A 13407-nucleotide genomic window follows, 5' to 3' on the forward strand; every position below is an offset into this window, starting at 1 on the left:
TATCTTATTATAAACTATTATATATATATATTATATATATATAATATGCCATATATATGGCAGGAAAGGTTAAAGAACAACACTGATTCTTGAAATTGGTAGGTGCTGAGTCATGTTCTGCATTGGGGTCAGGAACTTTTATATCACTACTCTGCAGACACTGAGGTAGTGCCCATGCATGTAATTCTCACATTACTTGCTTAAAATCAGCTGTTTTGAGGAGATGAGAAGGAAAAACTAGAATACTACAGTCCTGTTAAGTGTCAGTGGGACAAAAGTTTCCATGGTCAATTTTGAGATACACTGAATTGTTTATCGTTTCTTGGAGGGAGCGCAGTCGATCACTATTGCAATTGTTTTGGCAAAAGGCCTTAATGTACTTCCATATTATATGAAAATTAATTTTTCTCATCTTCAGCTTATTTTAGCTTCTGTTGCATTGAGCACCATTGATCATTCCTGTCTTCTCCTTCTCTTCTCCACTCTAACCAAGCTTTTAAAAGGTATCTTCAGGGACACCTGGTGGCTCAGTCTGTTAAGTGTCTGACTCTTGATCTCAGTTCAGGTCTTGATCTCAGGGTTGTGAGTTAGAGCCTTGTATTGAGCTCCATGCTGGGCATGGAGCCTACTTAAAAATACATACATACATACTAAAAAGAAAAAAGATATCTTCATTGTTTTTTTCCCTTCTTTTAACTAAAGAAAATATACTAGACTTCATATATTGCTTAAATATACAAAATATGAAGAAAATCTATTATTATACCCTCTGTTAGAGACACACAAGTTAACCCTTTTGTGTATATTCTTATATATACTGTATCTGTCTTCCTCTTATCTTCCTCCTCCTAGTTTTAAATAAAAATTGATTATAATATGCATCTGGCTTGCAATTTGTTTATTTCATCTAACATTATCAATTCTGCTTCTCCATGTCAGTACATAAAGAATAAACTCCAGAATTTTAACAATTGTATAGAGTTTCAGTATTTGGAGAAAAGTCCAACTAGACAAGCTCATACATGGACAGCCCTCCAGCTATGCTTGCCACTTCAAAAATCACTCCTATTGGGACACCTGAGTGGCTCAGTCGGTTAAGCGTCTGCCTTCCTCTCGTCGTGATCCCAGAGACCTGGAATAGAGTCCTGCATAGGGCTCCTTCCTCAGTGGGGAACCTGCTTCTCCTGCCTGCCACTCCCCCTGCTTGTGCACTCACTCTCTCTCTGACAAGTAAATAAAATCTTTAAAAAAAAGTCACTCCTGTTATTGATATATGTCAAAATATAGTGTGGAAACTTTGTGGGAGATTCTCTGTGAAGACTGGCTTCCATAAAAATGGCAGCATTCTCATAGCTGTATCTTAGGCTTGTGGTAACTCTCCTCAGCTTTATTTCTCAAAGTGAACCTATCTGTTTTTGGTTTCAAAATCTGATCTGATCTGATAATGGCACTCTTGCTTATAGCCCTAACAAGGAGTTATTCAATTTAAATAACCTTACTGTCACTTCCGTAAGATCCTTACAAGGATGTATGTGTCTGTCGTTTTGAACTAAAGTCTCCACTGAATTGCTGAACTGATTAGTTTTGCTTATGGTTGACATCACCTTGATCTGGATTACTACAGCAAATTAATAAATGATGCTTTTCCTTCTCTGTCTTTTCCCTACTTCAGTTTAGAGTATATCTACACAGCATCCAGGTTTCCTTCTAAAGCATACATCCCCTGTTCAAAACCTTCCCTGGTTTTTCATTTCATTCAAAATCAAGTCCAAGATTTTTATAACTACGTATAGATCTCTGCATGATATCATCCTCCTTACATCTCCGGCCTTATCCCCTTTCTTCCATGCACTCTGCTCCCAAAACACTAGTCTTTCTACTACTCTAACACACACACACACACACACACACACACACACACACACGCGCACAGGCAGAGTCCCACCTCAGATTTCTGTACTTGATATTCCCTCCACCAGCACACCCTCGTCTCTGATATAGCTTCATGGCTCACTGAATATTTCCTTCAAATATAAGCTCAAATGTTAACTTATTGACCAGGCCCTCACTAACAACTTTATTTAAAATTCCATCTCACCCAGAATTCCCAACCCCTATTCTCTTTTGAAATAGACTAGAAAGGACAGAAATAAGCCCACACATTATGGCCACTTAATTTATGAGAAATGAACCAAGAATGTACAATGGGGAAAGGACAGTCTCATCAATAAATGGTTTTGGAAAAACTGTACAGCCACCTGCAGAAGATTGCCACTATCTTACACAATACACAGAAATCTATTCAAAATGGATTAAAGAGTCTGCATCAAACTAAAAAGCTCCTACATTGCACAGTGAAGCCATCAACAAACTGAAAAGCCAGCCTATGGAATGGGAGAAAATATTTGCAAATCATATATCTATCTGATAACAGGTTAATATCCAAAATATATAAAGAACTCATACAATTAAATAACAAAAATTCAATTAAAAAATAGGCAGAGGATCTGAACATAATTTTCCCAAAGAAGACCTCTAGATGGCCAAGAGACACATAAAAAGATATTCAACATCACTAATTATCAGGCACATAAATGCAATCAAAACAGCAATGAGATATCACCTCACACCCCTAAGGATAGCTATTATCTAAAAGACAAAAAATTACAAGTGTTGGGGCGCCTGGGTAGCTTAGTAGGTTAAAGCCTCTGCCTTCGGCTCAGGTCATGATCTTAGGGTCCTGGGATCGAGCCCCACATTGGGCTCTCTGCTCAGCAGGGAGCCTGCTTCTTCCCTCTCTCTCTGCCTGCCTCTCTGCCTACTTGTGATATCTCTCCCTATCAAATAAATAAAATATTTTAAAAAATTACAAGTGTTGGCAAGGATGTGGAAAAAAGTGAAACCTTTGCACTGCTGGTGGCAATGTAAATTGGTATAGTCACTATGGAGAACAGTATGGAGGTTCCTCAAATAATTAAAAATAGAATTACCATATGATCCAGCAATTCCACTCCTGAGTATTTATCCAAAGGAAAGAAATCTCCAACTCGGAAAGATATATGCAATCCCATATTCACTGCAGCATTATTTATAGTAGGCAAGATATGGAAACAACCTAAGTATTTATCAAGGAATGAAAGGATTTAAAAAATGTGATACATACAACTAAATACCACTCAGCCATAAAAAGGAGATCCCACAATTTACAACATGGATGGACCTTACGGGTGTTATGCTAAGTGAAGTAAGTTAGACAGAGAAAGACAAATACCAAATGACATCACTCATATGTGGAGTCTAAAAAAAATGTGTTTATAGATACAAAGAATAGACTGGTGGTTGCCAGAGGTGGGGGTTAGGTTAAATAGGTGAAGGGAGTCAAAGATACAAACTTCCATTTATAAACCAAGTCTGTCCTGCGGATGTAATGTACAGCATGAGGAATGTAGTTAATAATACTGTATTACACTTCTGAAAGTTGTTAAGAGAGTTAACCTTAAAAGTTTTCATTATAAGAAAAACATTGTGTACTGATGGATGTTAATTAGACATAGTAATCATCTCACAGTACATACAAATATTGAATCATGTACACCTGAAACTAATATAATGTCAATTATATCTCAATAAAAATATTAAAATAAAATTGCATCTCCTCCAGTATTCTTATCCTCTATTCTCTTTTACCCAGATTTATTTTATTTATTAGGATTACTAATCATCTGACATACCATACATTTACTAGTTTGTACGTTTGTCTCTTTTTTTCTCAGTGGACTGCAAACCTTATGAGGGCATGGTTCGTTTCTCTTGTTCACCATAGTATCTCCAGCACCTGGAAAAATGCCAGGTATATGGTAAGCATTTAAGAAATATTTGCTGAGGGGCGCCTGGGTGGCTCAGTGGGTTAAGCCGCTGCCTTCGGCTCAGGTCATGATCTCAGGGTCCTGGGATCGAGTCCCGCATTGGGCTCTCTGCTCAGCAGGGAGCCTGCTTCCCTCTCTCTCTCTCTGTCTGCCTCTCTGTTTACTTGTGATCTCTCTCTGTCAAATAAATAAATAAAATCTTCTAAAAAAAAGAAATATTTGCTGAATAAGTAAATAAGTAAAAACAGAAAAGTATTGATGTTTCACATATTCATTTCAAAACTGAACATCTTACTACATTATTCCATTATTACTAAGAAATTTTTCAGGTGACTCATTTGGATGATTTTTTATAGTCATATCATCTGCAAATAGTTATAACTGCTTTCTCTTCCCCAATAGTTATACCTTTTATTTTTCTATCTTTTCTAATTTCTGTATCTAGAATTTTTATAATAATATTAAATACTGATGGTGATTTTTAGAATCCTTGGTTCATTCCTTACTTTCACTGGAATTCCTCTGATGTATCATTTAAGAGGATTCTGGTTGAGGTTGGAAACATAACACAAACACAGACACAGACACACAGAGAGACACACACACACACCATATGAAGACTATATATGCTCATACTTTACTAAAGATTTTATCAAGAATTTTAGTAGGGCTTTATTAAATTATTTATTGGAATTTATTAGCATGAACATGTGTCTTCTCATTTGACCTGTTAATATGATAGATTACAAAAATAGACTTCTCAATAATGAACACTGCATTCTAGGAACTAGCTTCACTTTGTCATGGCATAGTTTCCTTTTAATACACTGGTGGATTATACTCAATGTTTTTTAATGACAACTTACATTTACTTAACTGTATATGTAAATAGGTCTCTTAATTTTGTGTGATTTTAGTCAAGTTTGTTATACTATTATTCTGGTCTCATAGAAAAGAGTAAACTTTACTCTTTATGCTCGGAAGCAACTTAAAATTAAATATTCTTTGAAAATATGAAGTAATTTATTTATAGTATCACCAGGCCTAGCATGTTTATTATATGCTTATAATAGATATGTTTATACTAAACATGCTTATAATAGACATGTTTAAGGTGTGATTTTCTTGGAGGAAATGGCAGATTAAAAAAACATTCACAATTTTTAGGGTTAATGGTCTGTTCTGGTTTCATATGTCATCTTGAAAGAAATTTATATCTTCTGATAATTTTTTTCACTCAGATTTTACATTTACCTGCCTAATAAATCAATCTATGCCTGTGATTATTTCTTCTTTCTCTCTTCTAATTCTTTGTATTTGTGCTGTGATTGTGATGCTGAGAAAAGAAGCATCTTCCATTGGATATCTCCTCTGTCCTTTAGTAACCTGGGAAAATTAGCAGAGATCTGTGCATGTGGCATTGAGGTGGGGACTCAAAACAGGAGGTAGCTGCAGCTGGTGGTGAAGTGATACTCCACCTCTGTGAGGCTGTCAGGGTTTTAGCAAGGCTGCCAGAGATGCCAATGCCATCAAGCTGTTTTAAGTGCTGGAGACATCTCAGAGCAGTAGGCTAAGTGATCCAGAAATTATTAAGAAGTTCTGCTTTCTGATGAAGTTCTGACTTTCCAGTCTCCAAGAAGTTACCAACAGTTGATCAATGAAATAGCTTAACTAGTGGACTGATGTGAGGTTCTAGGTAAATATTTAGGGAGGATATCTGGGAGAAAAACTGGCCTTTATTACTGGGGTTAAGAATAAAAAAATTATTATATTTTTAGTATTAAAGAAATATTTTACTCTCTCAGGCTTATGAGGCAATGGCATTTGAGTAAAATAAGCCTCTTCAATTTTATATTCCCTTAATCTTTATTTTTTTTTCATTAGTTTTTAGGATCCTTGATAAACTTTTCTATTCTTCTTGCTTCCAAAAGAGAGAGTCTCCCAACATTTCATTTCACTCACTTTCCCAGCAGTGAGAAATCTCATTCTGGGGAATATAGTCATCTCTTTGCTGGGTATATTCTTCTGATGTCAAATAGGCATTTCAATTCAACAAGTCCCGAAGTGACCTGATCGCCCTCCATATATATCCTCTATGTCTGTATTCTTTATATTCGCTTATTGCCACTATGTATATACATTCAAGTCAAAACTTTAGAGTCCACCTAAGTTCTTTGGTTTTCTTCCATCTTCCACCCTATCAAACACTGTTCATTTTATTTTCCCCGTTTTTCTAATAACTCTTCCCTCTCCACACTTGGTTCACATATCCTAGGTCAGGCTCTCACTATCTCCTTTTAGGATTTTCTTTAATGACATGTGATGCATTGAATACAAGTGAAATGAGGGTGCGATATACCGGAGGATCCTACTAGGTCTAGCTAAGGATCTAAGGAATGTAGTACTTTGTAGCCCATCTCCAAATACATGAGCCTGAATTGTAGGTGTTCTTTGCCTTTGGTTTGACAGTGTTTTTATTATTTGCCCTCATTTCCCCATATTCTTGATCTTTGTTTCAGAATCTACTTCGTATTCTAACCACAAATCTAACCCAGCCAAAGTGGCTTAGAAAGCATCAAGGTCAAGCAGATATCTGATTGTCAAAAAGCATAGAGTCTGATGAAACATGTTTGGCAAGGGTGTGGTGAAGTAGACGTGCATACATTATTTATGGGGGGTTAAGTTGGTAGGACCTTTTTGGAGGGTAATTTGTCAATGGCCATTAAATATAAAATTGATCCAGCAATTCCATTTCTAGGAATTTATCCTGAAGATATACTTACACATGTGCACAAAAATGTATGCACCTAAGTAATCACTGCAGAATTGTTTACAGTAATAGAAAATAAGAACTAATATACATGCTCATTAAGGGTATAATGAATAAAGCATGTTCCAACCCTATAGGGGAATACTATACAATTAAAATGAATTAGGTACTGATAAGGTGTGTTTAAGAAATAATCTCTAGGGGCGCCTGGGTGGCTCAGTGGGTTAAGCCGCTGCCTTCGGCTCAGGTCATGATCTCAGGGTCCTGGGATCGAGTCCCACATTGGGCTCTCTGCTCAGCGGAGAGCCTGCTTCCCTTCCTCTCTCTCTGCCTGCCTCTCTTGTGATTTCTCTCTGTCAAATAAATAAAATAAACAAAATCTTTAAAAAAAAAAAGAAATAATCTCTAAAATTTTGTGACAAAAGTGGCACAGATATGTGCAGCACATCCTGTAATTTATATAAAAATTGCATACACACATATATATACTTATATATGTATCAACCATCTCTAAATGGATACAGACACAAAAGGTACTGCTTGTGATCTATGGGCAAGAGGTCATGGCTCCTAGGGTATGAGACTTACTTTTCACTGTACACTGTTTATACAGTATGATTCTTTTGTTCATGCATGTGTATTACTTAATTTAAAAAAACAAAATAAAAATAAAGACCAAGTCTTAATATATGTAGTTTAAAATATTAGGAATATGTGCATATGTAAAATGGTATACATATATGCCATTTCCTCACATGGGAACACGTGAGGTAGCTATAAGCACAACATGTAATTTTTTCATAAATAAAAAGGTTTGTTAAATCATCTTAAAAACACAAGATACCTAATTTTCCCAACTTATAGCAAGTATATTTTGATAAGGCATTCAAGATGTTATTAACTCTTTTAACCTATGATAGTAGCACGAGTTTGCTTTTCAAAAACAAATGTACACAGTTAATGTGTGCACAGCTGATGTTTCAGCTTCAGTTTCTATCCGGGAAGATTCTGACTTTGATAAATATATTCCTAGAAGGACAACTAAAAAAATATAAAGTGTATATATTAGCATCCAAAAACTTTAACCTAGCACTTAATTGCTAAAATACTAAACATGTTTTATTTTTTCTGCAATACGTCACATACTCAAATTCAGATAAAAGAATTATCCATGTATACAATAAAAAAGTTGTCAATAACGTCCACATTGAACACAACAGCTGACCTTTCTCTGTATATGGCTACCTAGATAGTGTTACCTAAACTTTAAAGAAATGTTCACCCCTCAAAAGTACTTCCCTGATTGTTCTGCACTTACAGGACAGTTTTGATTAGCTATGGAATTCTGTAGCACAAATGTTACCGAGGAAAGCAAGGCCATAATATAGCAGCTTTAACCAAAAAGGCTGAAGGCCTGGAGATAGAGATGCTAAATTTTACTGAATAATCAAAATTGTGATTAATAGGATGAACGTCACTGTAAAATTTCTTGTCTAAGAAAGCATATTTTTTTAATATTTTGTGTACCAAAAATATACAAACAACAAACAGCCAGGTTCCAAAATCCAAATGAAACAGGTGCCAAATGGTGGCATCTAGATCTTGTAATGCATTTTCTAGAGCAGGGCTAAACACCTGCCCTGTTATATATATGATGGGTAGTTCTCCCACCAGTTCAAAAGATACTTTTTAGCACACATTTTTCCAAAATACCATACATATGAAACGTGTACAGGACCTGAATATACTGTTGCAATACTGGTAAAAGTGAAGTACTAAATTGTAGTGGGAACCATGTCTACATCAGCCCAAAGAAAAACCGTATGGCAACCACTCAGAGAACACAATTAAGGATTAGACAAAATTCTTTGTAAGAGAAGGCAAAAAAGATGGTTGAGTTGGCGGGGTGGGGGGGGTGGTAACAGGAAAATCGTAAAGCCAAGTTTTGATTGCCCAAGGGTCACTTTCTCTCTCTCATTCTCTCTCTCTCTCTTTCTCTCTCTCTCTCTCATACACTACAGACAGATAAATTGAGTTTCCACCTGGAAGACAAACATCACACTGAGTTAAAAAGCACAAACACAACATGAGGAACGAAAGTGAGAGGGGACTGGAAGGTAAACCTGGGCACTTTGAAAACACAGCAGCCATCCTTAGCTCCAGAGGCCTGCGTAGTTCCCATGGAGTCCTGAAGGGAGAGGTCCCCCAGCCACGAAGAGCTTCATCTCTGGCCAGTTGTAGCAGTGGGTGTACAGCGCGTTGGGGAACTCGCCAATCCCACCAAAATAGTTTACCCACAGGTCATCGTGGTTGAGCCACCCTCTGCCACAGGTGAGCTTGAGCTTCCTTCCTGAGGGCCCAGGAGAGGCGTCCAGGCTGGTTGAGGCCCTCTCCTCCAGGAACTTCTGGGCGCGGATGTCATAAAAAAGCAGGGAGCCATGGCCTGTGCCCACGGTGATGATATGCTGGTAGAAACTCAGCGAGCGCACACCTGTGCCGCCCTCTCGGGAGCACAGGGGCCGGATATTCTGCTGACGTTGGCGTGGATCTAAGAAGGAGACATGGGACTGGGAGCCCACCGCATACAGAGACAACTCATCGCAGTATGTCAGGCACACGTTCTCTCGGCAGTAGGGCAGCCTGATGGACAGCAGCCTGGACAGAGTGCTGCGGGCTTTCCACAGGTGGAAGTAGCCGTCCAGGGACACCGCTCCCAGCTCCTTGTTCTTGCCGCTGAAGGCCAGAGCCCGCACCTTGCGGTTACTGGGGCTGGTGCTGGACCTGGGGATGGTCTCCATGTCCCTTGGACGGATGTGGGCGTACACAGGGAGACCAGCGTCATTGTGCCAAGCGATGCTGCCATTGAACATGTCGGGATCCATCCGCCACAGCGCCACTGTGCCGTCACGGGAGCCGCTCACAGCCACTGTGTCACTCATCCAGGCGATGGTGAAGATCCAGTCCTTGTGGCCATGGCGGTCGCCCAGGCACACGGGGTCCAGGGTGGGCAGCTGGTAGATAGCCAGGCTGTTGGGATTCTCACCCCCCGTGGCCAGAAGCGTCTTGGAGGGATTCAGCTCGATGGCGTGGATACCGCAGGTCGGCTGAGCCCGGGCCAACCAGGGCCCCCGATCCCGCAACAGGGGGATGCGCGTGATCTGACCCGAGTGCACATCCACCACGAAGAGGGTGTTACACTTGGTGCCACACACCACCTGCCTGGCGTTCAGCCACTGCGACGCGAACACTTTGTTGAGGGTGCCCAGGGCCAGCTCGCGCTCCCTCAACAGCTCAGGCAGCTTCTGCACCGCGCAGCCTCGCAGCTCGCCCTCCGAGCCCGAGAGCCGGACGCCGCCCCATGCGCCCACCTCGCGGCCCTTCAGGTAGTGGACCAGCGAGCGCCTAGTTGCCGGCCGCTTCTGCTTCTTGGGCAGCAGCGGCCCCTCTGCGTCCGCCGCCTCGGAGATCTGAGACGACGAGGTTGCAGCGCCTGCCTGGATCGCGGGTGCTTTCCGCTTCCTGCTACCTGTTTGCTGCGGGGCCATAGTGGGCGGCAGGCGAGTGGCGGCGGCTGCGGGGCGGTGGCTGTGGCGGCGCGTGGCACCCGTGTTGGCCGTGGCGGCGGCGGGGACCGCGGCGCCTCCGCGTTAGCCGAGAGGTCGGGCTCTCAGGGTCCAGGAGGCGGGCGCGACCGCAGGGCGCGGAGCCTACCGAGTCCCGGGCGCTGCAGCGACGAAAGAGGAGAGGGCGGCGAGGGCGGTGGGCCGGGCGTGGAACGCGGGCCCGAGGGAGCGGGGCGCGGGCGGATCGCGGGCGGATCGCGAAAGGAGTGCAGCGACAAGGGCGGCTGCGGCGGCGGCCGGGATCTAGGTGAGGGCGGGAAGTGCGGCCGGCGGGGCGGCGGGAGCGAAGTCTGAGTGGGACCAGGACGATGCTGGGGGACCGAGTGTGAGGGGGCGGAGGCAGCAGGAGGAGCCGGTATAGAGCAAGCGAGGGGCGCAGGGTAGCACACGCCAGGCTGGGAGGAATCCGAGGGGGGCGGGAAGTGGGGGGAATGGAGCCCGCGGTGGGGAAACTCACCCAGGGCCAGCGCTCCCGGACCCCTGGCCGGCTCCCGAGGACACATCCTAGTGCGCCTGCCCAGGACCTCTTGCTATCTGACTCCAGGCGTTTCACTATCCTCAGGATAGCAACCAACTAGCCTTCTTAAAATCCCTAAATAAAATATGAAAGCTAAAATAAAGTAAAGTATGAAGCTAGAAGGAGCTCTAACAATTATGCTATATGCACAAACGTGTGCTTAGTGCAATCCTAGGAGATCCTTTGCTGTAATTAGTCTTCGAACTTGGCAAAGAATGGGGATGTTTAGGAGAGGCTGGGAGACCCTCCTCTTAGGTCTGTCCTTGCAGCATACCTGTGTCAGCCCCTCCGTTGGGAGTGTGTTATAAATTTTCAAACAATTTCTTCTTAATTCCCAAATTGAGGTCCCTGAGTTTCCACAACATAATCCCTAAGGAGTGTGTTCCAAATGTAGTTGCCTGGGCTGCATTTCCTGCTGGAGGTAAAGTGAGGACCCTGTGATCCAGGGCAGCCTCCGGAAACTTGAGGACTGCATTGAAGATGCCCGTGGGGGCTAGGGATAAGACAAGGGTCCATGGTCTAGAGTTCTCTTGAACCCCAGAGAGTAACCCTGGAGTGGAGTAGAAGAGATATAGGAGAGGCATACCTCTTTCGCTGCTCCAGGGAGGAAAGAAAGGTTCAGTCCCCACTGTCAGTCCCAGAAGGAATCCCAGGTGCCTGGGCATAGACTTGTCTTGCATGGGATGGCCCCTGGGGTATGGGGGTGGGGGGCGGAATTCATGGATTTCCATAGGCACAGATGGGGAAGAACTTTCCAGAAGGACATAACCACATAGACACAATTATGAAGTGTGGTCATTCAGATTATGGATTTAGCAGCCTCAGAATTTGGATGCTCCATATCTGGTTTTGCAGCTTCAGAGCAACCAATTTGGCTGGCAAGCCTATATTTAGACATGCTCAGTTGCACAGTGACATGAGAGACTGGTAGCTGATATCAGCTCTGCAGACACCCAGTCTTCCTCCCAAAACTTTGCTGAGTGGGTGCACGTGAGGAGGTGAATTAACTTTTCTGATCAATCAAGGGAGAGCATGGGAGTTACTTTGTTGTTGTTTTTCTCCTCCTTCTCCAAGCCCTTTTGCACCCTCACCTCAAATGCAGACTCCAAGAACAAAAACCATAGGCCCTTTGCATCACTGCCATCCAGCTGGCACATACCAATACGGACACCTCCCCTATATTCCTCCCTATATTTAATGCCCTATCAGAAGGGTGAGGGTGATGGAGAAGGAGTGGCCTGACAATGAAAAACATGTTGACCGCTTCATAATTAGAACTCATATTGCTAGAGAATAAATGACTACAAATTAGTTTAATTTACCATAATGATTTATTTTTAATTCCACCTCAGAACAATGGATGTTATATAGTAAGACTTCATGGCATACTTTTCACCATTGTAAAGGCTGAACTTTTGGGAGATTGATAGATACAGATAGGTATAGATTGCTAAATATAGATATATTTCAATTGTAAAATAAATAATTCTTATAACATTTTTATTATTTATTGAGAGCCTATTTGTGTCATTGGCTGGAGGACTGTGCTAAACATTTCAAATGCACATTCAGCTTCACAATAACTTTGTGTGGCAGGTTCTATTTTTATAGCCATATTTTAAAATGAGGGGACTGAGGCCCGATAAGACTGATAACTCCCCCATGGTCACACAGCTAGTAAATGGTAAAGACATGTTGTGAAATCCATGTCTGACTCCAAAGCTTTGAAGACTAACAAATGCCCTATATTATTCAATAAGTACAAGTTTTCTATTTCCATCTCTTTAAAAACCACGTAAACTATCCCTGTGATGGAAATTTTAGAGATGTTGCATCTTGTGCACTTTTGAAACATGGTCAGAATTCCTAAAATAAAGGAATAAATACTGAATGCCTCTTAAATATAACACTCCAAATTATATATAAAGGCAAAATATGATTAATGAGATATATTTTCTTTTTTACAAATTCTTTTTAACTAATATGAAATATAATAATATGTGCCTACATTGTTGTAAAAATAATACCCTTATAAATAGCCTAGGCATTATGTCTCTCCAATTTTTTGATAATATAATTATGCAATATTTATGTATAAAGTGTTTGTAGTCACTGTTCAGATTACTATTCTGTACTGATAAATGAGGTGTGATAATTTCATCTAAAATACTGGGTGTTATATGTAAACAGTGAATTTTGGAACACTACATCAAAAACTAGTGCTGTACTGTATGATGACTAACATAAAATAATAAAAAAATAAAAAATACAGTATATGCAACACATTTAATTTATGTTTATACTTTCAAATTTTTCTGAGTTTTTAATTTAAAGATGTAAAATTTACAGACCAGAGTTAAGTGATATTGAGAAATTTAGAGTGTTTTATATCAGCTTGCAAATTTGAATCTTCTTTATTGGTATCTGATTACTTCCATTTTTAGGAAACCACAACGTCTGCTAAAACCTGAAGTTATACACAGTACATTTATAGTTAAAGTAGTATATGAAATTATATGATAAAATTTCAGGCGTCTGCATGGTCTTCTGAGTGTCAGGGTCTCTATTAGGTATTTTTGTTACCTATGAGGGCCACTGTGTATGAGTGCAAAAATCTTGTCAGTCATTACT

The 13407-nt window shown here is 40.9% G+C and overlaps 1 protein-coding gene across 1 annotated transcript; it reads right to left on the reverse strand.

Moving 5' to 3' along the window:
• Positions 1 to 8789: 8789 nt before the first annotated feature.
• LOC123935492 (DDB1- and CUL4-associated factor 12-like protein 2) lies at positions 8790 to 10181 on the reverse strand. Its single transcript, XM_045996345.1, has one exon. The coding sequence runs from the start codon at positions 10179 to 10181 to the stop codon at positions 8790 to 8792; it is 1392 nt and encodes a 463-aa protein (XP_045852301.1).
• Positions 10182 to 13407: the final 3226 nt, after the last annotated feature.

The sequence above is a fragment of the Meles meles genome, chromosome X, assembly GCF_922984935.1.
Source record: "Meles meles chromosome X, mMelMel3.1 paternal haplotype, whole genome shotgun sequence".
In the NCBI taxonomy this organism is placed as follows: Eukaryota; Metazoa; Chordata; class Mammalia; order Carnivora; family Mustelidae; genus Meles; species Meles meles.